We start from the raw sequence: 27,738 nt of genomic DNA on the forward strand, positions 1-27,738 counted from the left end.
TTTTAAGCCAGGATCTGTCGTGTGGAGTAAACTAGACAAGTAATGGATAATAAGGGTCCGTTTTTCTAGTTGGAAGTCATTGGTAAAAAAAAAAAAAAAGCATAGGACAGGATAGCCTTTGTCTGTGTGCTGCTTGTATTTTTCTGTGTAGGAAACACAAAGCTGACATTTTACTCTCTAGCACGTAAGAGGAGAAGAGGTGAGGAAGACAGCGAGCACATATGTGTTGGCTGTAATATGTGTACAGTGAGGCAGACATCCACCCTGGGACAGTATGTCATCGATTGAGCTGCAGGAAGAGGCCTATTATCTCCAGCCATGGTTCAAGCGGGGGAGTCAAGTGTGTCATATATGTTGCCTCTAATTGGCAACCTGCCCTGGTGGAGGTTGACTGGTGCGAAGGCAGAGCTGCAGTAACCCAAACACCTAATGCTCTCATGCGCTCTCCTCTTTCACTGCTGCCTTTGCAGATGTTATATATTGTGCCGTTTGAAGCTTTTGAGTCACACATATTGTCTGCACTGATGGAGAATTTACAGATTTATAAAGAGTTTGGATGCAGATGTATTTTCAGAGCAGCAAGCAAGGTGACGAGCCCACTTTAATGCCGTTATTATTTTAGTGTACAGATGCGCATCTTACAAGGCTTTTGTGCCCGTGATTGTGTTATTTTGATTAGTAGACTGCACTTTGCATTCAAGCTGCACAATGTGAGGCTGCTGTTTTTTTTTTCAGCTTTATAGTTTGCTCTCCATCCCCAGGGTCGTTATTTGTTCTGTTTTTCAGACAGATCTTAACTATCTCAAGTTTCCTACCTCGTCTCTCCAGTTCACTGATTATGTGATGCAACACTGCCCTCTACAGGCGTGCAGAGTCAAAACACTTATGCACAAAGGAGAAAATAAGCCCATAAAGCGAAATAAGACATATTTGGCTGGTCAAGCACGATATGTAGATGGATGACAAAGGTGGAGAAATTTAGAGAGCTCAACAGGCACTTATTTACAGATTGGCGTTTTTATATGAATATATGATTTTCCACTTTTTTTTGGCTTTTTTTTTCACCTGCGTGGCCTTCACACTACACTCTGGTTGCTCTCTTATGCTGTAGGGACTCATTTTACTTGCATGGTTTGGGTCCACTTGTCCCCTCAAAGGGAAGGGTCACTGTGAATCAGTTTAAAGGTATTCAAAAAGATCATTTTTATCTGAGGATGAACCATTTGCATCCTCATAGGGGCGGTCACTGCCAAGATGACAATGTCTCCATCCATAGAGCACAAGCAGGTCAATATTAGGGCAGCAGAGCTCCTATGGCAGTGTAAATTGTGAAATATCTTTACTTTACTTTACTTTACTTTATTTATATAGCACATTTAATACAACAAAATGTTGGCCAACGTGCTGTATAAAGATTTAAAAAAAGACACAGTAACAAATAACTTCTCTGCAGTGTTGTTGTAAGGACCTGAAGATCAGGGTAAAGGCACACTGAAGCTGTGGCTCATGGTGGTCCAAAACCTTACTGATACATTTGATCTTTGTTTGCCATTTAACTTGTCATTTGTCAGTAGGAAGAGTATGTATTTTTGTAAGTGCAGAAATATAATATGCTTCTGGGGTTGTTGTTGTTTTTTTTGTTTTTTTGTTTTGCTTTAAAATTATTCTAATGGGTAAAATGTGCCATAAGTTTGTTTTTTTTAATCTAATCTCCAACTTTTTTGAAAAACTGCAATCTTTGTAAATGTTTTGTTGGCTGATCAGTGACTCACAGTGAAGGTGGCACTTCTACATTATACATGCAGAAATTATATTAGTGCTTTGCAAGGCAATTTTAAAAGTGTTAGGGCTTTTGGCTTAATTGGCTGCTTACTTAGAGGCTTTCTTGGCTTTGGAATTGATTTCCCGTCGAGAAGGCAAAGAAGCCAGATGATCCTGATTATAATACAAGCCCCCACATTATAGTAACAAGTACTTAGCTTCTCTGTAGAGGGAGTGTTCACATTTTTGTCATGGTTGAACAAAATTAGGAAACTAAAATTGACCAGTGGATTATCAGTGCTGGGTTTACAGTGCTGTGCAAAAGTTTTGAGGCACCCTTCTTTATATTTTCCTTGAAAAATGAAAAATAGATGCAGCAGTTTGTTGACACACATGGGAATAGATAGGGCAGAAACTCTCTCAGGCAAGCTTTCTTGTCATTTCCTTTGAGTAGTCTTCAGGAATAGTTTTCCAGGTTTCTTGATGGTTTGTGATCATAGTCATGGTGAAAAATGAAGCCTGTTTTCCAGATAGTGTTAGTGGACGGTAATCTGACGGTACTTTTGTGTGTTCCAGCCAGTGTGTTTATGCTTGTTTGTTTTTTTATCCTCTATTTGTCCAGTTTCCTCAAATATTTGCCAACATTCCTCTTTGAAAATCATCTTTTTGGTGGAAAAAAATATTATTTTGTGTTTGTCAAACTGTGCCACCTTTGGCATTTTTCTTAGATTTGACTGAAAAAATGGGAACAAATGTTGAGTTTGCAACAGGCTGCAAGTAAAAGAATGTCTAAAGATAAAACTGGTTCTTTGCTACATTGTCTGTTATCTGTGTACACATCACTGTTTCATCCCTTAAGTTAGTTGCTTTTTTTATGCCTAAATAATTCAGACGAGACTTAAAACAAAGAAAAAAGCAGCCAGTCTTCCAAAGCCACAAAAATGAAATTCAAAGTTAAAGATTTTCACCTTAAAAAGCTCAAAATGAAAACACACAACTGAAACAATATCTCTATGGCAACTACAGAAGACCAGAAACCATCAAACTGTGCAAATGTTTCGCTACAATGCATGTCACTGACATCCACAATGTAGTGTGAAAACCAAGAACAGGCTTCATATGCCTCCTTCCAATATTCATTATTAATGGTGTTACTGTCTGCCAGGTGAGCCAAGCAGTACCAGGTTGGGTTCTTATTTCCTGATCAGTGGGGCTCCTAGCCACCTGCGTGCTCCCAAAATATTGTATCGTGACCTGACTCCAGCTTCAAGAGCACCACAGGTCTTCTTTGCTATTATCACCTCAGTGGGATCCTGTGCGAACAAGCCTTTGAAGCTAATAATGTCTTCTGCTTGGTCTGATATATATTTATATTGATTTATTTTGACATCACTTCACAAAGGCAAAGACGCCATCACCATGAACAACTTGTCCATTCCTTTGAGTCCCGAATAAATGATTTCATAGAATGTCTGCTTTTAATTTGTTAACTGAGCGCCTAAACTCAGAAAATTAAGTACCTTGTAATTTCTCCAAAGCCTTTCCATTCAAGGTAAAGTATTATTTTATAACAGATTATGATGTGTAAAAATGGTACAACTTTAAAAAAATAAAAAATACTAATAAGTTACTGATCTTTGCATTTCAATGTGAACAGTTATTTGTGCCAACAGTGGGCAGCAGCAGCAAACTGTATCTGAATCTGAAAATTGCTACAATTGGTTCAACTCTTAAACTTTAGCACCACTTCTGCTCTCATTCATAAGAATCGCTCTTGTACACAAAACATCGATCTAAGCTACCTGAGAGATGAGCGTTTGTCTTCTATACCTGAAATTTCTCTTATGAACGCTTGCTGTAAGCGTGTGTGGGGGGCAGGGGAAGTGAAGGAAGTGAAACATCAGGGTGGCTCCTGCCAACTGCCTCTGGATGAAATGACAGAGACAGGTGCTGTAAAATCGCCCCTTTATACAAGACCCCTCTCTCACACACACATATTCATGAACACAGTGACACATGAAAGCATGCAGACACCCACTCAGCACACACAGCCTGCCAATTCACTCGGTTATTTCACTGCTTTACTTTCTAGCATGAGAGTTTCATGGCTGTGGTATCAACAGTATCTCTGTCGCAAGTGTGGCTCTGCATTCATAACCTGTTTTTTCATTTTACCCACGCTCGATGTCCGAGTTTGTCTTCAATTTCGATTTTGAGTAAAGCAGTCTTTGTGTCGAAGGAGCAGTCGTTGTGGTCCGAAGCTGTTTGCTTTCCAAAGATCCGTGTCGACCTTTGACCTGTGAACAAACTTGCTGAGAGGGTTGCAAATACTCCATTATCCCCATTGAGCCATCCCATAAACTTTCTCACTCTCAATTCTCCCTCCACGCCTCCACCCTGAACGACAATAGCCCCTTCTTAAGGCCAACACGGTCGGCTGGAACACACTTTGCAGCCTTTCAGTCGCACTTAAAATGACAGAAACGATATCACCCAGAGAGCCTCGCAGTTTTTTTGTCTTCTGCTTTGATAGAAAGAGAAGCTTAGAGAAGAATGAAAGAGACGTGTGGTGCTGTCAGTGGAGACGCTGCTAAAATATTTACCTCTGTTTATGCAGCAGTCAGTGAAGTCATCAAGGGTTTACCATCAAGCATGGAGAGCATTTAGATGAACTGCTGGTTTTTGTGTATTTACTTTTACACAGGAAAAATGATAGTAACCTGCTGATATAATTTACCACCATGGGTGTGTGATTATGCATATTTTTATCCAAATCATCAATTCAGTTCAGTTTTATTTATAAAGCACTGAATCATAACAACAGTCACCTCAAGGTGCTTTATATTGTAAGATAAAGACGCTACAATAATATGAACGAAAACCCCCAACAATCAAACAAGCCCCTTGGAGCAAGCACTTAACTACAAGCTGTAGAAGAAAGGAATGTTTAAAGCCTGATCTCACAAGTAGAGAGGGTGTCTGTCTCCTGAGTCCAAACTGGGAGCTGAAGCTGAAGGCTCTGCCTCCCATTCTACTTTTAAATACTCTAGGAAGCCCACAGTCTGAGAGTGAAGAGCTCTATTAGATTGATATGGAAATTAGAGATCATCCAGGCTTTTTTGTACTTAAGACATTTTCTTTGGTGTAACTATTTGCTGTGAATGTAAAGAAAACAGTCTGAAAGAATATATGTGTGTAGAATATTTAGAATAACACCTCTTTGTTTTCATGTAGTGATTTATATCAGGTTAATACGACATTGCTATCTTGCTGCTCGCTTTAAGGCTAAAGTCAATACAACCAGTTAAAGGTTGAAAGTAGCTCACCTGCTCTGCCTGAAGGTAGTTACAATTCTAAACAGCTTGAATCTGCAGTTATTTAAAAGCGCAATTTTATATTTCAGTACTACAGATTAACAGTAAAATGCGTATCGTGGGTGCTGAGACATGTGTTACACACCATCTAAATAATGGGCTTTATTCAGCTCTCTGGGATTTCTTCAGCAGTTTGTCTTTAGAGATGTCCTGATGTAACAAGTGTATGAGTTAATGCAGTAATACTGTCTGACTGTTACAATGGAGTGATCCTTGCTTGCTGGCATGAGACATGTGATGCTGTAGCACCAGTTTAGAGTTTGAAGCCCGACAAACTGCGAAAGTATTTCATTTTATCCACAATCGAAACCTCTTCAGCTGAAGAAGTTCCACAAAAAACGCTGCACATATCAGACGCGATCTTTGTACTGAACCGCAAAGCAGCGAATTGTCTTCAGTTTTAAACAGCTCATCTTCTAACATAAATAGTTATAAATGTTTATGAATGCAACATTTGTGCGTGTGTGTTTATTATTGCCAAAACCTGGCTCTGGAAAGCAATATATAAATTGCTCAATCTGCCCTGTGAGATACTTTTTTGAAAAATGAGCCAAGCTTTTAAGAGTTATGTGATATTTTTAAGCGTTAGTGGGTGGACAAGATTAATGGGTATATCAGAGGGACAACTCAGGTAGAGCAATTAGGGGATGAAGTTAGAGGCAAGGCTGAGATGGTTTTGACATGTACAGAGGAGGGATGGTGGATATATCGGACAGCTGCCAGGCAGAAGGAAAAGAGGAAGACAGGAAGTGAAGGAGGACATGCAGAGTTTGTTTTTTGACGTATTTGTAAGTGGAGCAATACTGGTGTTGAAACAATATTTGAGTCGGAGCTGTTGAGCAGTTGAGAGCCTGAAATCTTTACGGCATCATCATCCATGTAATGCCTCCTCATGAGCTCATTAAGGTGCGGTCTGCCCGCACGCAGCGCTGGTGCTGTCATAGCTCCGCAGTGTCCATCACAGTTTTTCCAGATGCTATATCACTGCACACATATGACAACACTTTTTACATTCTGAAGAAATCTTCCACTAAAGTCATCTTTTCACTTGCCCTTTATAGCGGTTTTATTTTACACTGTGGGCCACATCCGGCCCACTTTGACCTGAAGTGTGCAAGACTAATGAAACTCCTCTATCCTGTCAGTGTAAAGAAGCTTAAGGTCTCATTTAATCCCTGAAATATCTGAGCATAAGAAAAAGGAGTGCACTTTTAACAGTGTGCCTCGGTTATTTTAATTATAAAATTGTTTTTTTAATAGATTTATTTATTTGTTTGTTTTTTACTGTGGAGACATTTCTATGGTAGTTCATGGAAAAACATTTGCCATTTAATTGTTTATCTATTGCTTAATTACACTGGTGTTGCGTGAATGGCAGTGGAGGAGGTCTTCATCAGTAGGAAAAGCTATAGTTAAAAATCTCAGCCCTCCTTCACGTTTTCCAAAACCTTCCAGTGGGCCAGATTGGAGTCTTTGGCATGCTGATTCTGGCCCCCGAGCCTTATGTTTGACACCCTTGCTTTATAAAATTGAGGTGTGGATTTGCAGGTATTACATTAGATTGATTAACTGGAAATGGTTCAACTTTCTCTCTCCTATAGACTCACTCTTTTCCAAGCTGTAATCACTAAAAAGACTTTTAGAGGAGAAATCAGCTTAAAAAGAATCAACATAGCGATTAGTTCTGCAGTTTAATGCAACAGAACTAATAATGCATTTTTAATTGTTTTACATCCCGTCTGGTCTTTCTTTCATTCACTTCTTTTGCTTTGTGTCTCTGAAGTGTTTAAAACTCATTCACTGGTGAAGACACAGTGTCTGTCTGCACCGCTAACAGCTGCCCTGGCTCTCTCTCCCTCTCCCCCTCTCTCTCTCACTGGACTTGTGAGTGACAGCACATGTGCTGGGATACATGGGAGGCCTGCTTCTGAAATTCTAACTCCATGACTGTGAGACATACCCCAGCTATGGACAGGGTGGAGCTGTGAGAGACAGATGCTGTGAGAGGAAAAGGGGGAGAGAGAGACAGTCTGAGAGCGGTTGGAGAGAAGGGAAGAGAGGGACGGGTTTCAGGGTTGGAGAGTCAGGCCTGTTTTGTTCAGGGGAGCCGCTCAGCAGCCCGGTTCTTTGTGTGGACCCTCAGATTTTTCAGTCATCAGAGATCTGTCTGTGCTGAGTTTCTGAGTGTAGGAATTGAGGATGGCGGTCCGGATGTTGATGGTGTGCGCGCTCGCTACGTTGGTTTGTCGGGTAAGAAAAAATCTTTGTCTCCTCATACCACCTGTTGACTGAGATGAACAAACTTTCATGATTTATTGGAGCTTTAGGCTACGTGTGTGTGTGTGTGTGTGTGCGTGCGTGCGTGTGTGTGTGTGTGTGTGTGTGTGTGTGTAGTTGATTAAAAAGGCAGCCAGTTTTTAAAACATCCAAACTGGTCGCACTGACTTATAGCAGTTTTGTAGCAGATGCTGAGAGGTGAATATTAAACTCAGTGCACAGGTGCCTGAGCTATTGGAGGGAGTACATGTGCTCCACTTTCTGCATGCTATAAAAATATCAGCGAGAAGTAACTGAACGCATGTATCAGACTGGCTGTGACCATGTGAATCTGTACGGATCTACACTGGGCCAGCTTCCAAGAACCTCTCTGCTTCCTGCTCGTGCTCTTGTTTAGAGGACGACCTTTAGCTGCTCTGCTCTTTAAATATACAGTTTATGTTTTTACCTGAAACGTGTCCTTGGCCAAGCAGTAACTCATTTTCATCAATAGACGCACCATTCACCGGCTCTGCAATCAGAGATCGGGCCTGACATAAACATTACATCCAAGTCTGAGGAGGATGATGGAGTGTTTTGAGGAACAGGAGACTCCAGATGTGTACAGAGGGCTCATGGCATCATTAGTAGCCCCTGTCAGCAGACACCATTATGAAATCTATAATGGAGGACAATGTAAACTGACTTATTGCCCACAGCCCTTCCAACCACCATCAGTCCTCTTCTCTGTTTGGAGTAGTAATGCAGCCCAGGTTTCGTGAGGGAAGTCTTGCCATGATGTTTTATAATTCACTATAAATGTGGCTGATCCTATAAAGCTATCAAAATGAACGGTTCGCATGTTTTCCGCCGGTTTCTCTGATCTGCTGCTCGGATCATTTGGGTATTCGGTAACTAATAATAATGAGATAATATACATTGTCTCTTTTGGTCACGCGTGTGATAAATCACTGACACCGGCTACAGAGGAAGCTATTTTGTCACAGGACATCAGTAACCATTTTATTTATAACTCTTCATATGCACATAAATAATCCTGTAAATGATTTGAAAGCTCAGTAAACACTGAAGTGACCTTTACAGTTCAGGATCCCAGTCCTCAGGTCTGATATCAGACAGCTGCTTAGGCTCTGAGTGTAGAGGGTGATAGGGGATCACATTGCTCCTTCAAACGCTGGAGGTGTTACAAGTCCCAGAGTGAGAGTAAAACATCCATATAATACAATATAACCTAAAAAAAAAGCAATCATTTATGGCTCTTCTGAAAACTGTCTATTAGCACACATGGAGCAGCAGATTTATGGTAGATACAGTGGTCGGTGTCCAATGCTAAAATCATTCTTTCATGGTCTTCAGCTTATCCTTACCATGGTCACGGGGGGGCTGGAGCCTGTCCTATCTACCATAGCCCAGAGGCAGGGTACACCCTGGACTGGTTGCCAGTATGACGCAGGGCTAACACAGAGACACATTCGCACCAATGGCCAATTTAGAATGACCAGTAGCCCTAACCTCATGACTTTGGACTGTACTGTGTGAGTGAGTGAATTCGACTTTTGGTAGAATTTCCTTTGAGTTAAGTAGAAAGGTGCTATATAAGTATTGGTCCAATTACAACGTAAGCAATTGTTGTTCACATATGAGAACTTCCCAAATACCTGTTGCCTTATTTCGGATTTGATATATGTTGTGGTTTGCCATGCAGCTTCCAACGCTGGACCAAAGCCTTCATACGTGTCACAATCTCCTCATGTCACCAATCCAGTTCAGTAAAACGTTTAAGAAGATTGCAGATACAGATTTCTGTTCTGGCTGCCGCTTCCTGTGTAGACCTCTACACCAGCCCAGCATCCACTTCAATACTCTAGGGAGTTGTTTCCTCATCAATCCCTAATTTGTATTTGTATCATACTTTTGGGGAGCGATGAGCTTGGAGTCTAGAAACTCTAAGTATATTATTCTTCTGCACTGCTGTAATGACTGATTTTTGATTGAGATTGGTTTAAATGCCCAAACACAATAGAAATGTACCGCATGAACCCTTCAACCAAAGCAAACAAGATGAAACTGATGCAAAGCCCATGTGTGGAGTAAACCGTTCCATAAACCAATCAGAAGAGAAGTACGTAAACAAATCAAACTGATTACTCTTTAGCTGCGTTCTCCCTGAGTATGTCTGCCTGTCTGTGCATAAAACCTATAAAAAGGGCTGTAAAAATGCAAATGTGTAATTGGACACACACTTCTGCCCTTTCCACAAATACCTGCTTCAAAGTTTAGGCAGTTTTCCGGAGACAGCTTGTTTTTAATACAAAATCTTTTAATACAAATCTTACAGCAGCGATTGAGCTGAACAGACATCCATCTTCTAGGATGAATGAGTCAAAGGTGTAAAATAAAAGGAAGGAAGGAGGACAAATGCATCTTGTATTCATTATTTTTGCTCATGCCAAACGGTTCTATTTTAGCAATAAATGTATACAACAGACCGAATTAACACACATAGCATATAAACAACTTACCCCAAATCTTCAATCTGAATGAAAAAGAAATGTGTTCAAAGTAATCCCAGCCAGCGGTCCTAAGACGTTACAGATGGACACGCTGGGCAAATGCACAAACATTTTGGGCATTGTTTCTCTTCTGTGTACACTTCACAAGTGAAAGAAATTTGTCAAGGTCTCTGCTACATAAATAAAATTAATTGAACCATCAGCGGTTGTCAGGCCACTCCAAAGGCTTTCACTAGTGTCACCTGATAGCTTTCAGTTGTGTTTTAATTTTTCAGTAAGCTGTTTGAACTCGAGTGTTGGTGCCTGCTTTGGGTACGCTGTGGCGAAGAGAGGGCAACAGCCACAGCTGTTCCCAGATGCATATGTGATGCCATTTGTCCCGCTCTGTAATCCCCCCTTGCGGAAAGAGGAGTGCGTCGCATCTGGACCATGAAATCGGGTACAAATCAAGAGTGTGGAGCGGCTGGCCAGCTGGCGCTGAGGTCTCACTCATCGGAAACAATCAGTCAGAGGGTCTGAATCACAGGTCCTGCTGGGTGTGGATACCTGCAGGCTGTTTGCGCTAGCTAGAGTTTCAGAAAGAGCAAAGGGTACAAAATACAACTTCAATTTCATAAAAAAAAGATTCAGCTAAGCAGTAAAGTCAATTTCCTTTTCTTTGTGTTGCCTCTTTCTTACAGACTGAGACGTGGAAAGCCGTGTGGTGACAGTTGGTAATTTAGAGGTCATACATATACTCACGCACCCTCAAGAATAACTCAGCAGCAGTGCTATGATGGGTTTCTACCATGGACCGTTTGTATCCCTGGTGAAATCGTAAATTAACACATACAGAGATGTTAAAAGGACATCCAAATGACTTGGACGCATGCAGCATTTCTTGAAAACTGCTGAGTAGTTTGTTAAATACTGTCATAACTTCTTTTTCATGAGAATTATTACTTTGAGTTTCCTTGTTTTGATGTTCCTGAATTTAGTGGCTGTTATATTGTAAATAATTCAAGCCCAAGACTTTTATCTTGCATAATGTTTTTTTATTCCTGGAAACTTTAAATTTCCACTAAGTAGGTTTTAATCACATATTTCCCAACAGTATAAGCTTACAGTGATGCTTCCACCTCCAATGAGTCTAAGAGGTCTTGAGGATGAATAGACTGTTTTTGTTGTTTTATATATTCCAGTTAATAGGATTTGTACAATGCATTTTCTTTACTAAAGGCCTCAAGGTGCTTTATATTAAAGGTAAAGACTGTGATCACGCAACCCCCTATGAGCAAGGATTGGCAACAGTGGGAAGGAAAAACTCCCTTTTAACAGGAATAACCTCCTGCAGAACCAGGCTCAGGGAGGGGCAGCCATCTGCCATGATTTTTTGGGGATGAGAGGAGGATCACGGGACAAAGACATGCTGTGGTCGAGCCTGAGATTATTAATAACTAATGATTAAATGCAGAGTGGTTCCTAGCAGCCTGGACCTGATGCAGCATAACTCAGGGAGGATTCTTGGTCATCTGATCGAGCCTTAACTATAAGCTTTATCAGAGTGGAAAGTTTTAAGTCTAATCTTAAAAGTAGAGAGGGTGTCTGTTTCCTGAATCTCCTGAATCCAACCTGGGAGCTGGGTCCACGGCTGAAAGCGCTGCCTCCTATTCTACTTTTATCTTAGGAACCACAAGTAAGCCTGCAGTCTGAGTGTGAAGTTCTGTGTGGATGATTGTAAAGTGGCCAGTACAATAATTGTACTGGCCACTTTAATATAACCCAACACTTCACAGATCACGTTGTTTAATTTTATTATTTAGTAACTCCATGCTTATTTTTGCCCCTAACAAATCTACTTTTAGCTGAATTTTACAGCCTTGCATTGCATTCCTAAAGCTCAGACATCTGTTCTAAGGGGGAGGCACACTTGTTGTGCCACCATAAATAGGGTATATATGCCCATGTCAGGCAATCATGACTTAGCAAAGAGTGGAGCTGTGGGATCAGTACTGCTGGTGGCTGAGCGGTCGAGAGTCTGTGCTTGAGGTCCGGTAACAGAAGTGACCTGAGGGACACCTGTGTGACCTCTAGCCTGCAGCCGGTACTCCCTGGTATGCTGCAGCCATGGCTTCTCAAACACTCAGTGTTTTCTTGAGCTATTTGTGCGACTGTTACACAAATGCATGCAGAAAGAAGATACTCAGGCTGATAGAGATTTGGTGCAAGGATAAACAGAGGTGCTGACTTCACTACAGACATGGTGAATTGTCAGGGACAAGACTTCATCAATATAATGTCATTTTAAATACTACAAAGCCTTACTTTTGCTTTTAATCTCTCCCTGTTATCCTTCACTATTTTACACCTTGTAACTTGTGTCTCTACTTTACAGAATATTTCAGATGACTCCCATATTGTGTGAAAAAACATTGTTTTGCAACCTGTGGCATACATTTCCATTGCCTTTTTTGTAACAGTGGTTCATGTCCAACAAATAATGCATTTGTAACAGTAACAGTACTTGGAAGGTGGACAGCTCAGAGGGCTCTGTGACGGAATGTCTCAGATTGAGTGCATTTGCAGGGTTGACAATAGTGGCAGTAGTTTTACAGTAATCGCCTCATGATGAATTGCTGGTATGCATGCCTGACATTGTGTTTGGATGGAACAGATATGTGTCTGCGTATCTTTTCTTTTAATACTAAGTAAGTATTAAAGTAATTTAAGAAAGTTCGTTTTTACTGCAAATTACATCACTTAGAAAACATTATGTGCAACAGAAAACCTAATAGATTTTCCCCCAGTGGAACTTACCACATGCAACATAACACATATCCATCTCTTGCTTCACAGTATTTCAGTACTCTTCACAGTGTGATGGTATGCTTTTTTCTCCGAAGCCGGCATCAGTGAGTTAGAGTCAAACTTTCTCGAACCTGTTAAAGACTCCTTAGAGTGCTTAATGGTTCTTGCTGTGAAGGCACGTCGTCCCCAAACGAGGCGTCCGTGGTCCTGTGAGGGTCCGAGGTGAAAGGCCAAACTGTAAAAGTATCTGGGAAAAGCCTCTAAAAACAGTTAATCTGTGTGTGGTGTCGTCGCTCAGCCTGTCAGGAGAGGCACTCGCCGGTCTAATTGGTAACACGACACTTTGGTGCTGCCGCATTTCGGTCTGGTAAAAGCATTTTAACAGTGCTGATGGAGACACTGTCTTCCAAAACACAGCCTCATCTTAAGTTGAAGCAATGGGACAAGTCAGTGATTCAGAGTGTTTAAAAAGAGAAACAAAGAAAGAAAAAGTTAAATGTCGATTTGTTATCAGGGGTTCATGTTTGAAAACCTCTTGTTGCTGATGTTGTGATGGTGTTTTCTTCACCATGGAAATAACCCCATCATCATCCACTTTAACTGTCTTCTCTGATTTGTCCGGCGTTTTTGTGTTGCTGAGCTTCTGAGTGCATTCATTTTTTTAAAAGAATGAATCAGTCGCTTTTTCTATAGATTTGTTTTTGGGGGTTTTTTGTTGTTGTTGGGGGTTTTTTTTTTAGCCTATGACATGCGTTACTTACACATCTCATCTATGGGCCTCATATTTAAAAATTTCAAGCCTCTGATAGAGAAATGGAAGATACGGTATTAAAATGGCTGTAAGTCCTACTCATTTACATCATGGGCCACCTACAGCCAACTTAGATCTTCAGTGGGTCGGCCCACTGACACGCCCCTTTCTGTCAGTCAAGAAGCTTAACTAACATACTAACTGTACTTCTAATACTATAGGTATTTAAGTAACTAAAAAGTTTACCTTAATTACTTTGGTTTAGTGTAAAAGGCCATGGAGAAGATTTTTATCAGCTGGAAAAGTTGTAAAACTTGTTAAAAGTACAGTTAAAAGTCCTCCTTCACATTTTCCACTACCATCCAGCAGGCCAGATTGGAGTCTTTGGCAGGACAATTTTGGCCCTTAGGCCTTATCTTTGATAACCCTCTCCTACACAGTTACTAAGTTCATTCATCTGGTCAAGGCTTTTCTTTGTGCCGTTTGCATGCTCTTCCTGAGAGTGCATTCTCTTCAGTTTTTGCATTTAAGCGGAAGAAAGTGGATGGTTGATGAATAAATTTAAACCCCTTGAATCAAAGCTGGAAGTCTCCACTTCAATCACATATTTCTTGCTTTATTTAAAATATACTGGGTTTGCACGCAGACCACCACCATAGTGGAGTGTTAGAGAAAAGTAAGCAGGTTCCTGACAGAGGAAAAGCTACAAAAATCGTTTCTTTGTCCAACAAACCTGTTTTCAGTCTTTTAAATAAAGCAGACGAGATGAGCTCTGCAAAGTTTTTCAGTTGCATGAACTTGCATTGTTACTGACTTCACTGCAGCTGGCCGTGTGTGCATTCTTAAATGTGACCAATTCAGACAAAATTAGAAAGTTCTGTATTTGGAGAGGAGGGGAGCAACTGTGATGCAGCTGTTGTTGATTTTAAGATTAACCAACAATGCAGTATGTGTGCTATGCCTGTAGAAGTTTGTGAGTTCATATATCGGAAGTCTTTAGTATGAAAGGAGATAACTATCAAAGCGATTTGGTGTGGGTGACACGCACTGCTGGAATCTGAATGTAAACATCTTTGCCAGTGTGTAGATGTTGATGGCTACAAAAAGTTAAATAGGTATCCAGGCGCTGGGAATATAGAACGGTCTAAGATTAGCCTGCCCTCTGACTCGACCTGCAGATGCCAGCAGTGGCTGCCATTCCTCCATTCACTGTCCCAGCAGCATACCAGAGGATCAGTATAGCAGATCACTCACCCTAGAGACAGGATGGGCTCACAGCCCGTTTAAAAAATATTCACAATTTTCTTTATCCATTACTCAGCATATTTACGCACCCTATAAAACTTTCATGAAATAGGTTAACAATTAATAGTTAGACATGTACTGCATGTGTGTAAATGCAAAGAGAGATATATGAGAAAGCCTTTTGCATAGCTGATAGATCTGCCTTTATTTCTGGTCTTGTGGGTCGAGCCTCTGAGCTCTTAAACATATGAGGAGTAATCCTGAGAACAGTCAAATCCCAAAGAGAAGCAGGAAGCAACTTACGGAAATGTGTAAATAAGCTTATGCGGGGGTGGGTGTTTGGTCTCTGCACATGCATGTATGTCAGTCTCTATGTGTGTGCATATATGAGTGGGGGGGAAATCATGTATATGAGCGTGTCTGTGGAATTCCTACAGCCGAACAGATCCGTAAGGTGACCCCAAACTCCCAGTCAGGTGCAGAGCTGAGCATAAAGGGGAATTTGTGAGTGTGAGCAGGAATGCGGGTGGGAAAGCACAGGATCTAAATCCATAGTCGACAGCTGTTGTGTGAGTGGGCTGCTCGCATGTAATGTGTGTGTGGGTGTTTTGGGGCGTACACAATCAGGACGAGCAATGTGCTGAAGGAGAGCCTGTGAAATGAGCAGGACTGTTTTTGTTTCCTCGTCCTGAGATGAATTTGCACCCAGATCAAAGGATGATGACATGTTAGTGGGTGTAACCTGAATCTGCGGCCCTGCTCCCCTTCAGCCCCCAGACAATCCCACAAACTCCACATCACAGATGGCCTCGGCTCTACGCTGCCATTCCATCAGGCCACAGGGAGCGTTAGAGCTCTGAGGAAGACTCTCAACATTGATTTAAACAGCTGCAAATGTAATGATATAATGTGTGTATTCCATGAAGGTGACTTACATGTGATCTGACTGCTGCACATTATAACTCCATTACAGCTCAGTAGTAGGAAGCAGTGTGTGTGTGTGTGTGTGTGTGTGTGTGTGTGTGTGTGTGTGTGTGTGTGTGTGTGTGTGTGTGTGTGTGTGTGTGTGGTTAATGTCTAACTTCATTTTCCAGTGAGTTTCATGCTGTAATTTTTTTTCCCTCCTCCAGGTGTGGAGCTCTGCAGAACCTCACCATAGTGAGGAAGAGTTGCATCCTCAGGTCCTTCACCCATGGAGAAGTAGAGGCAAAGGGCTGATCAGAGTAAAGAGGGACTGGATCATTCCTCCAATCAGAGTGTCAGAGAATAGCAAGCAGATTCCTGAAGACCTTGTCCAGGTAAATGCCAAATTAAAACTTTTCACATCGATTCATCACTGCATTCGTCTTCTTCTTTTTCTTCTTCATCTTCTCTCATGGGTCGCCAGGTCTGTGGTTTTCATGCAAAATCAAGCACCGGACCGCTTTTCAGGTTTTTGTTACAGGCCTATTTGGCATGGTCATTAATAAATATAAATCCATATTCCATATAAAAAAATCTATTTTTACTAATTGTACACTGAATATAAAACATCCAGGTAGTAACCATGGTGGCATCACGCATTGGGTGGTAAAGTCCAGTTCAATAAGGAGAGAGCATTTGAAGAACTGAACATGATTTGTGATTTATTGAAATATAAAGTCTGAGTAATAAACTTTTTGATGATCAGAAGTGAACATAGCAAAGCAGTGCCGTGTTAGGAAGTAGACCAGAACCCTCCAGAGTCCAGACACTGGTGTTAGCAGAGGCGAAGCAGGTGGAGATTTGAACGAGAATCTCTATCTGGCACGGAAGCGGTGGATTGGGGGAGGATGGGGGTTGCACGGATGAGAGTGAGGTTTAAAGCACGTGGGACTGAGGCTGACTGGCTTGCAAAAGGCAGACAAGAAAATGATTGGGCCAGGGTGATGACGACACCGTGGGAAAAGCAGGGGGGGAGTAAAAAAGAGACTAGGAGCCCCCACCACATCCAGCAATGCAATGCAGATGAGGGAATACAGAGCTTCTTGACTGAATTTATATATAAGCTTCATTCATGAAGACATTTGCTTATTGTTTTGAAACCAGGCATAATGACATCTGAGAAACTGAGGGGCACTCCACACTCATAGGCTTTGTACAGATTTCCCAACAAGGTGCTAACTTTTGCAGGTGCAGTAAATAAAGAGTTTGGTGACTTCCTTCTAAAGACTAAGTCCACGCTAATTGTGTTAATTAGTGAGGACTGAATCCTATTAAGTTGATTTCTTTAATATTGAACAACACTGACTGTAAATTTCATTCAAACATATTACACACAACATAGAGCCGTTGTTGCAGACTTCCCATGACCTAAATGTACAAATCATACCTTACACTGAGAAATAGCCATTTTATAGAAAAATTATTACATAAAAAAAATACAAACTTGTTGTATTGATTAGTCTCACAGCCCTAATTGTCCACAAAGTGACTCATTTGAAGTTTTTGATGATCATCAGCTTTCTCTAATCTTTCTGTCCAGATCAAATCTGACAAAATCTTCACCGGTGAGGTAATCTACAAGTTAGAGGGACAGGGGGTTGACCAGGAGCCCAAGAACCTGTTTGAGATTGATGACAAGACAGGGGTGATCAGGAGCAAGCAGCCACTGGACAGAGAGAAGTACAGCAACTTCACGGTAAGACTGCGTTTATGGGAGTTAAGTTTTAAAGCACAGGTCGCCAGAAGTGCTAACTTACACAAGCTACAACGTGCTGTTTAAGAGCTCCCGTGTGTTCCAGAGCATGTTTCTGCCTTAAAGCAGACAGGAAAAAGCAAAACAAAGCAAAGCCAGAGGTCAGCTTTCCAGGGATCTTTATGAGCATCTCGGGAAGGACTTCTGAATGTTTGAGATCATATGACTTGTGATGTAACCCTGACCCAAACATCCTGCTCTTTTCTTTCTGCCAACACATGTTGTGTTCAGATAATGTAAAAGTCTAAAGACACCTTGAGGGGATTGCTGGATATGGAAGATTGTTTCTGCCACTGGAAAAAAAACCAACCATGTATAAGTCAAAATTTAAAACTTCTGAGAAAATAAGTTCAATTCAAGTTCAATTTTCAACTTAGCTCTGCCGATCATGCTTCCATAGTTGGATGTTTGTGGCAAGCACAGTGATATTTGATTCTAACACATTTTCTGTTGTATTTGTATTGTGTGTGTGTGTGTGTGTGTAGCTTAAAGCCTTCGCGTTGTCCCCCAGTGGAGAGCGACTGGAGAATCCGACCACCATAGAGATATTAGTGCTGGATCAGAATGACAATAGACCTGTCTTCCCTCACAGCCCGTTTGTGGGCACTGTCTCTGAGTTCTCAGTCCCAGGTACACACATATATGACCCATTTAGATAATAACAAGCAAACTATTTTTTTCACCTAATAGTCCATTTTAAAGGCACGGCGTTTTGTAACGTTGGACATTTTCTCAATGAAGTCCTGCAGTCTCAGCACCAACGCCACACATCCGTGATCCACTCTGATGGATCTTTTGAGGGACTTTATGAGATCTGTCCCGCTGACCTGAGCTCTCAATCATTCACGACAGGCACATCGGTAATGACAGTGACAGCCACAGATGTAGACGACCCAATGACAGAAAACGCTGTTCTGAGCTACTCCATCATTGACCAGGAGAGCATTCCTCCCAACGCCATTACCAAGATCATGTTTGGCATCAACAACAAGACAGGTGCCATCTACACAAGAGATGTAGGCCTGGACAGAGAGGTAAACAGGAGGAGGGCTTTTGCAGAGCATCATAATGCTTTTATTTCACTAACGTGCTGTATTGCGTCCCGTAGGTGGTGAAAGAATTCAGGTTAAAACTACAGGTGGCTGATATGGGGGGCATGGGACTAACAAGTGAAGGTGTGGCAATCATACATGTTTCTGACATCAACAACCACGCACCGCAGTTCAGCCCTGACTCAGTAAGTCTCAGAAGTCTCAGGAAAATACTTTCCGTAATTTTAGGATCTAACCTGTCACTTCAATTTGTTATCACGATCGGTGATTTCTTTTCTGTTTGTGGCGCGTGTAGTACAACATGACAGCGGTGGAGAACAGGAACGACTACGAGCTCGGACGAGTGAATGTGACAGACAGAGACGATACTGGAACGAAAAACTGGAAGGCCAGATACTTCATTTCAAATGACTACAGAGGAAACTTTGCTGTCCATACTGATCCCATCACCAACCAGGGGGTCCTCACAGTGGTGAAGGTAAAGCCGGGGAGGGGGAGGGAATGTTTCCAAAGCATTCACAGAAACAGGGACAACAATGTGGTTCTTTATTAAATATTGAACATTATTAAACAGGTAAAAGTTGGGGACTTACATAAATTTGATAATTTAATCATTAATAATTTATACAGCAATAGCTGTAATAGAATAGAAAAATAGCAATAATAGAAAAAAATGACATGACAAGACAAGAAGATCTTTCTGGTGTCCAGGATTGTTGTAAATCGCATGCTTTTTTTTTTTCAAACTTTATTGAAATTATAAAGCGAACAGTCAGTCATTCCAGTTCAGTTTGTACAGTAGACATACAAGGCAAATAAGAGTAACAATATACAGTACAATGAAATAAGAAGGATAAATAAGTAAAGGAGAAAAAAAGAAAAGAAAAAAAAGGGGGGGGGGATGTGACAGACTTCATAACAACTTTGTACTTGAAAGTTGTGACAGCTCATTCGTTAAACATTTCTGAATGAATTTCAATCAATGATAAACCTTTTTTATTGGAAGTTAATTTAAGAGAGTTTAAGTAATATTCAATTTCAATCAAAAACAAATTAAATGATGGGGTTGAGTCTTGAAATTGACATTTATGTATATGGAATTTCCCTAATAAGATATTAAGATTGACAATGGCACATTTTTTTTCCCTTTAGTTTCAAAATAAGTGATAATGTTCTTCCCTTCAATTTTGATTTCGTATGTTGTCTTGCACAGTATATAATTTTCAAGCTCTCTCCAAAATGTAGCACTATATGAACAGCCATAAAACAAATGAGTAACACTTTCAAGTTCAGTTTTACAAAAGGTACATTTTCTATCAATGTCACAGAATCTTGAAACATACGTGTTGGATGAATATATGTTATGTAATATTTTCAAATGTAATTCTCTAACTTTGTTTGTAATACAAAATCTAAAAGGAACAAGCCACGCTTTATCCCAGTTGATATTATCAAAACTAGCATTCCAAAAAAACTTCCCTCTTGGAGTTATTTTCTTCGCATTATACAAACATTCTCTAATATGTTTATTGGTGCATTTCTTGCTTAAGAAATCAATACCATTTATATAAAGACTGTTAACGGATGCATGTGGTGTGTTCTGTTTTTTGTAGCTTTTCATCAACTCAGTCAGTCCGCTGGGAACGGACTTTATTACAGAGCTAAAATCTTTAAATTTGATAGGGAATGTTTTTTCTGTAATAAAGTCATTGTAACTAAGTAGCTGGCCTTCAGAGTCAAATAAGTCTTTTAAATATATTATATTTTTATCAATCCAATTCTGCTAATATAGTGATTTGTTCCTCTTAGTAATACATTCATTATTCCAGATAATAGATCTATGTGGAGAAAAGTTATGTGAATAACATAATTTCCAAGCCAACAATGCCTGTTGATAAAATGCAGACATTTTAACTGGTAACTTTGATATACTGTAATTACAAGACAATAGGAAGTGTAAACCTCCAACATTTCTAAAAATGTTATGTGGAATGAAATGCCATAATGATCCAGGAGATTTTAAGCATTCTTTTACCCATTTCACCTTAAATGTATAGTTCAGATCCATGAAGTCCAGAAGGTCAAAACCACCTTTATCTTTAGGTCCACAAAGCAACGATTGTTTTAGATGATGGTGCTTATTCTTCCATACAAAGTTAACAAATAAGTTATTAACATTTTTACATGTGGAATCATACACATTAAGGGAAAGGGCTGGATACACAAATCTGGAAACACCTTCAGCTTAAGTCAAAAGGATTCTACCAAAAATTGATAGGTCTCTCTGGAGCCATAAGTTCAGTATAGTTTTAGTTTTTTCCATCCTGGGAGAAAAGTTGAGTTGTTGACGCTCTGTGTCATTCTTACAGACATGAATACCAAGGTATCTAACACAGTTTTTGACAGGAATATTGTATAAGGATTTGACATTTGATTGGTACAAACTTAAAATTTCACATTTAGATTTATTTAGTTTTAAACCAGAGGCAATTGAGAAATCATTTATTAATGAAATAGCATTTTCAATCTGATCTTTGTTTTTTAAGAATAAAACGGTGTCGTCTGCTAGTTGGGTCACTCTGATTTCTTTACCAAAAATAGATAAACCTTTAATGACTGGGATATTTAAAATGTGTAATGAAAGTGGTTCAGCCGCAATCAAAAATAAAAAGAGTGAAATTGGGCAACCCTGGCGAACAGATCTCATGACTGGAAATCTTTTAGTAGTATTTGGATATAGTATAACACAACTGTCAATATTTTTATAAAATATTTCGATAGTTGACACAAAGTTTGGACCAAAACCAAAGGTTTTGAGTGCTTTAAATAAGAAATAATGTTCTACCGTATCGAAAGCTTTATAAAAATCAAGAAACACAATAAGGGAATCATCATCTATATTGTCAGAGTAGTCTAATAGGTCAAAAATAAGCCTTATGTTTGAACTGATATGGCGGTTGGTCATAAATCCGGTTTGCGTTTCAGCTATGATCTCATCAAGATTTTTCTTTAATTTTTTGGCATAGACCAATGAGATAATCTTATAATCTATGTTCAAAAGAGTGATAGGTCTCCAATTTTCTATAACAAGAAGATCTTTATCAGGTTTAGGAATTAAAGTTATAATACCCTGTTTCATGCTTGTGGACATTTCTTTTCCATCAAGGCATTCCTTAAATAATTCTAATAAAGGATCAACAATGATATCCCAGAACTGTAAATAAAATTCCACTGACAAACCATCATTACCTGGAAATTTGCCCTTTTTCATTGATCGAATTGCCTCTGAAATTTCAGATTTTATTTCTGAGATAGTTGGTGCAAAATTTTTAACTGACTCGATAAATCTATCACAATCATTGATATTACAATTTGATTTGTATATATCTTTGTAGAATGAACCAACATGTTTTGAGATATCTAAATAAGTAGTGGTTATGCTATTATCAATCTTAAGAGCAGATATATTGTTTCTTCTTTGGTTTCGTTTCTCAAGAGCAAAAAAGTAACTAGAATTTCTTTCACCTAGTTCTAGCCATTTTGCTTTGGACCTTATAAAAGCCCCTTTAGCCATGTTAATATATGCATTATCTATTTATTCCTTTAGTCTTTTCAATTTAATTTCTTCATCATCTGATAGAGCATCTTTCTTCATTAATATGTTTAATTCATTCATAATACTGATTTCTTTAGTGTCATGTCTTTTTTTAATTTCTTTGCTTCGCCTTATTGCCGCTTCCGTTACCTTGAATTTGAAAAATTCCCATTTTAGTGTGTGATTCATATTGGTATCCCCGAATATCTGATCTGCCGTTTTTTCCACTATACTACAAAATGTATCATCATTCAATAAATTATTATTTAGCTTCCAAAAACCACGTCGTTTACTTTGACTTTGTTTATTGCCAACTAAGTGAATTGTGATCAATTTGTGATCAGTTAATGGAGCAAAATCATGAGAAGATTCTGAAACAAAATGTAAACATGGAGAAGATATTAACCATAAATCAATTCTGGATTGTAGAGATCTATTTGCATTGCTCCAGGTAATGTAAATCGCATGCTCAAAAATACTGACATAAACAACTGACATCACCCTTTAAATCTACATGGCCATTGAGACCGTCATACTCTATCAAACACCACCATCTAGTGGATTGTATTCAAACTACATTGTGCTCAGATCCACTTTAAAGCAGAGATGTAATTTTACATTTAGACTCGATCTGAAGTGGGCCAGAGAAGTCAAACTCTACTCTGTATAAGTGTAAAGACATTTAGGTACACATTTAGTCCCTGAGAAGTCTTAACATGAAGAAAAGAAGAACAGTTTTATCAATAAGCCTCTGTTTTTCTACATGATAAATGTGGGAAATTATGCTAAAAATTCTGATAGTTCATTGCCCAGACAAATGTTCCAGTTGATGGTTTAAAACAGGAACTTTTCCGTCATTTAATTGTTTATCTTTTAGTTTACTTTCCTATGCTATGAATGGTGATGGAGAGGTCTACAGGGGAAAAAATTGAAAATCTATGCATTCCTCCACATTTTCTGAAGCCTTTCAGTGGGTCAGACTGGAGTGTTGCCAGACTGATTCTGGCCCCCGGGCCTTATGTTGACACCCCTGCTTTAAAGCCTGAATCATGAAATAATTTCCAGAAAATTTAATATATTTGCTGAACCTTCTGACAAATTAAAGGAAAAAATTTTCCACATATGAGTTTTAATTTGAATTTGCTACATTCACGTACATTTGTGTGTGTTTTTCATTTTTCTTAAAAAACATACTTTGTAAATATAGGCCTGTGTTTCCAATCAGATGTTAAATCCTGTTTCAGATTACATGAGATGACTGAATTTGTTGTTTTAGTTCATTTATACTTTAAGTCTCTCCTGTTCTGTATTGCAGCCCCTGGATTATGAAGCGCAGAGCGAATACCGCCTTCTTTTGAGCGTGGAAAATCTTAATCCTCCGAGCAGCAAGGCTTCCAGGCTGACTTTGAGCTCTGCCACAGTTACGGTCATCGTTGTGAATGAGAATGAAGCCCCACGTTTCAGAGAGGAGCCCATACAGATTGAGGTCCTCGAGTCTGTGAAACCTGGCACATTACTGAAAAACAATATTGCCTTTGACCCTGATAATTCTGATCTGAGGTATGATATGGCAGTGAAACAAGAGATGTTTTCCTATTTCCTAAAATAAATAAATAAATATGCGACCACGGGGTAATTTCCTCTGCTGTCTGTATGATAGGTATGAGATTAGCAGAGATCCTGAGAGTTGGCTGGACATCAACAGAGATACAGGAGACATTACAGCAAAGAGGAAGTTTAACATGAGATCTCCACATGTGAAAAACAGTATCTACACTGCTGCTGTGAAGGTTATAGGTCAGCACGTCTACTCATTCTAGACTTTTAGCATAAAAAAAAATCAATGTACATTCAAAGCTGATTCATTTTGTTGTTTTGCTATTGATTTACACATTGTGTATTTATCTTTTCTTGCATAGATGCTGGTGGTGTTTCAGCCACTGCTACAGTGGCGATTACACTCAAAGAGACGAATGACTTCCCTCCTCAGGTTTTCCCCCTGACTGGCTTTGTATGCAGAGGCGGCAGCAGGTCACGTAAAGGTTTGCTTCTGACTGCTGTAGATGAAGACCTTCCTCCGCAAGCTGCACCCTTCCTCTTTCAAATACCTGACGATCTGTCAGCCAACTGGACCATCACTCAAGTAAATGGTAAAGAGCAACAAGAAGCAGAATTAATGGTCGTTCACTTAGGAGCTTGCAAATATTATTTCCTCTCATTTTCTTTTTAAATTTTCTTTTTTTTTTAGATACTCATGCCATGCTTCAGCCGCTTGTAGACCTGGAGTTCAGAGACTATGCTGTCATGGTGCAGGTATCGGACTCCGGCAGCCCAGCTCTGAGTGCTGAGGCTCAGGTCAATGTCACTGTTTGTCTCTGTGACTCCTTCAGAGACTGCAAGTCTGAGGCAGGGGCAATCTTAGGCTCCAGTGTGGGAATCAACTTCATCGCACTCATTATCATTGCGGCGAGCACTGCACTCCTGCTGTGTAAGTAATTTCAGCCTTTCAATTAATGTTTAAAGCAAAAAGATTTAGCAAGATGGATGGGTTATTCGTGCAAAATAATCCATATCCATATTGCTGCTTTAGTGAAAAAGTTTGCCACAATAGGTTAAAACCTGCAATAAGTGACTTGCTTTGCATGCAGTTTAGTGCACACATAATCGCAAAGACTTATGATCCAGCCATGAGAATAACAGGCAAAACATGTATCCAAATCCCAGCATGCATTAACAAAATAAAGCTGCAATAATTAGATTAGTTAACTGACCATTTATGTTTGAAGCAAAATGTAAGAAAAAAAGTAGATACAAAAAACACCGATAATGAATAATCAGATAAACATTAATACATTCATTTTTGCAGTGCTTCTCCTCCTGGCTGTTGCTGTTACTGCCTGTGGAAGACGCCACCACATCAAGAAAGGAACAGGACTGCTCATCGGGGAATCTGAAGACGACATACGTGACAATGTCTTCAACTATGATGAGCAAGGTGGAGGCGAGGAGGATGAGGTAAGGCTAAAACACAGGTTGGGAGACCATGTAAACAGTGGCACGTGTACAGAAGACAGTCTTACTCTTTGTAATGTAATTGAATGTTAATAATATTTCATTGTAACTGATGGTTTGAGTGTGTCTGACTTCTTTCTCTCACAATGCAGAACGCCTTTAATATTGACCTGCTGTGGAATCCCCATGATGCACCCCCCACCCCGGGGTCCTTTTACCCAGGGTCTGGAATTCCTCCTCGAGGGAAGCAGCCCCTTAGAAAGGACGCCCCACATAACCTTCCATCGCCCACCTACCCACGGAGGCCTCCTGCAGATCCTACTGACATCGAGGACTACATTAATGACGTGAGAGGCTCCTACCATTTATTTATTTAACACAATAAATAAAAGAAAAACTTGCTCTTGAAGCAAAAACTCAATCCAAATCTACATAAAATAAAACATGCATCATTAGATTTCAAAACTCTTACTAATGAAGTTACTAACAGGTATTCTAAACGACAACCAAACACAGCACAACTAAATCTGGATTGTGTTTTCTTATGTTTACATGTGTAATCATAAAGGCATGCCCATAGCACAGAAAGACTCATACACTCAAGGGTGAATTTCATGAGTTTTAAAGTAAGTTTCAAGTTTAAAGTAGATGATTATTATCTACTTTATAGTTATGTTTTTTTCTTTGAGAGTGTTCCTGCTTCTCATCTCTGCTTAAGGCTAATGCTTTTCCCCCAAAACCCTTTATTGTCTGACCATTTCTTAATAACATTTAATTTTACACTAATGGATTACACTGGAAAAACAATTTCAGTACAGCAGATATCTGTCTGAAAGTGCTGTAATGAAATTTTAAGTGCTTCCTTCTTTATTGTTTTCTTCACTGTCATGTGCCAACACAATGCAGACGCTGGATATTGCTGCTCATCTGAAAGAGAAAACAACAAATTCGAGAGGTTTGACAGGGTTAGCTAGGACGTCTTACTTTTTTGTCACTAATTGCCAAGGGCTTGCTTATAGGGGGTCGTCTGATTGTTGGGGGTTTTGTCTATTATTGTAGGGTCTTTATCAAACAATATAAAGTGTCTTGAGGTAACTGTCGTACTCAATTGGTGCTATATACATAAAACTGAATTGAAATCTGCAGGCTTTAAAGTGTCTGTAAATAAACCACTACTTAAAAAGCCTTTACTTGGCCTAACTATAGTAGCTGATTATAAACCAACTAATCTCCAACTATGCTGCTATTTCAAACATTCTTGAAAGCGTAGTTGTAAAACGACTACATGATCATCTGCAGAGGAATGGTTTATTTAAAGAGTTTAAACCAGGATTTACAGTGCATCACTACTGAAGGTGACAAATGATCTTATGGACTCTGACATTGGCCCCATTTCTGTGCTTGTTTCGTTAGACCTCAGTGCATCATTTTACACTGTTGACACGATCATTTACAGCAGAGATTAGAACACACTGTTGGTAATAAATGAAATGTCCTGCAGTGGTTTGAGCTGTATCCATCTAATAGATTCCAATTTGAGCACGTAAAGGGGAAGTCTTTGTCACACAGGGTTCTGTAATAGCACCAATACTATTTATATTTTACGTTTAGGCACTATTATTAGAAAACACTGCACTTCTATGCAGATGATGCCCAGCTATATACATCTCCCATTTACAGGTTAAACAGCATTCCCATAGCCTTTTTTTATTTAACCTAATCAGCTAAGAAACATTTTCTTTCCTCAGGGCCTGGAAGCTGCTGACCATGATCCAAATGTGCCTCCATACGACACCGCCCTCATATATGACTATGAAGGAGATGGCTCTCTTGCAGGAAGCCTCAGCTCTATTGCTTCGGGTAGCTCTGATGGAGATCAGGATTACGACTACCTTAATGACTGGGGACCACGCTTTAAGAAACTTGCCAACATGTATGACCCGCGTTAGGGTGAACAGTATGCCACAGAAAGGATGCCTGTGTGATTGACAAGCAGTTCAGGACACAGATCATGCCTTTGGAGGTTTGTTTGTTTTTTTCTTTCTGGGCACATTTGAAATGTCCAGAGCAAGATTTAAAGTGTGTCCAGGTAAAACGAATGCTGTAAAAGCACAGGCCTTAGATCTAATGTGCCTCGTGTTTTAGTGGACACACTGACAAAAGGGCTCACTGCTAAGTTTTGTGGTTAGCTCAGGAAAAGAAAGTGAGACAGTGAGAAATTTGAGTTGAAAGGATCAGTCACGAGGAAACGAGGTGTGCATGCTACAGGGCAAAAAATGTGTTAAAATGTGCGTTCATGTCTGGCGTTGTTTGCTGTCATTCTTGGATGGCTCAGTAATGACTCATACAAGCCTGAGATTTTAAATATGTTCTTGTTTTTGTATACATGATTATTTTATAAGACTAATTTTCTTGCATATTAAATTTGCCTTTTTTGGTGACTGATCCTTCATTCCAGCATCTGTTAATCTTTTTGGAAGCCATGTCAACAAACATACTGAACCATAAAATATTCTGTAATTACTCTTTTTGGAAGTGAAGATTTTTTTTACATATATGCACGATTCTACCCGTGTCTAATGAATAAACCAGAACCTTTTTACTGTGTTTCTTGTCATTATTATCATCATTATTATTATTATCATTATCATCATC

General features: G+C 39.7%; 1 protein-coding gene across 1 annotated transcript; it reads left to right on the forward strand.

Annotated features, from left to right (window-relative positions):
* The first annotated feature begins 7,164 nt into the window (after window positions 1–7,164).
* On the forward strand, window positions 7,165–27,690 carry cdh15 (cadherin 15, type 1, M-cadherin (myotubule)). The gene is made up of 14 exons (XM_026166278.1): window positions 7,165–7,385; window positions 15,839–16,006; window positions 17,212–17,367; window positions 17,910–18,054; window positions 18,277–18,458; window positions 18,533–18,661; window positions 18,772–18,954; window positions 23,387–23,631; window positions 23,732–23,868; window positions 23,991–24,221; window positions 24,320–24,559; window positions 24,938–25,086; window positions 25,236–25,430; window positions 26,832–27,690. Exons 1-14 carry the CDS (start codon window positions 7,335–7,337, stop codon window positions 27,030–27,032), a joined length of 2,412 nt encoding a protein of 803 aa, XP_026022063.1. The 5' UTR covers window positions 7,165–7,334; the 3' UTR covers window positions 27,033–27,690.
* Window positions 27,691–27,738: the final 48 nt, after the last annotated feature.

This window comes from Astatotilapia calliptera, chromosome 1 (genome assembly GCF_900246225.1).
Source record: "Astatotilapia calliptera chromosome 1, fAstCal1.2, whole genome shotgun sequence".
Taxonomy (NCBI): Eukaryota; Metazoa; Chordata; class Actinopteri; order Cichliformes; family Cichlidae; genus Astatotilapia; species Astatotilapia calliptera.

Excerpts from the sequence above, each read along its gene's own strand:
- cdh15 (XM_026166278.1), top strand. The coding sequence starts at position 7,335 with ATGGCGGTCCGGATGTTGATGGTGTGCGCGCTCGCTACGTTGGTTTGT. Across the intron at positions 17,368-17,909 it reads AGAAGTACAGCAACTTCACG|CTTAAAGCCTTCGCGTTGTC; the intron begins GTAAGACTGCGT and ends GTGTGTGTGTAG. Across the intron at positions 25,431-26,831 it reads TCGAGGACTACATTAATGAC|GGCCTGGAAGCTGCTGACCA; the intron begins GTGAGAGGCTCC and ends TTCTTTCCTCAG.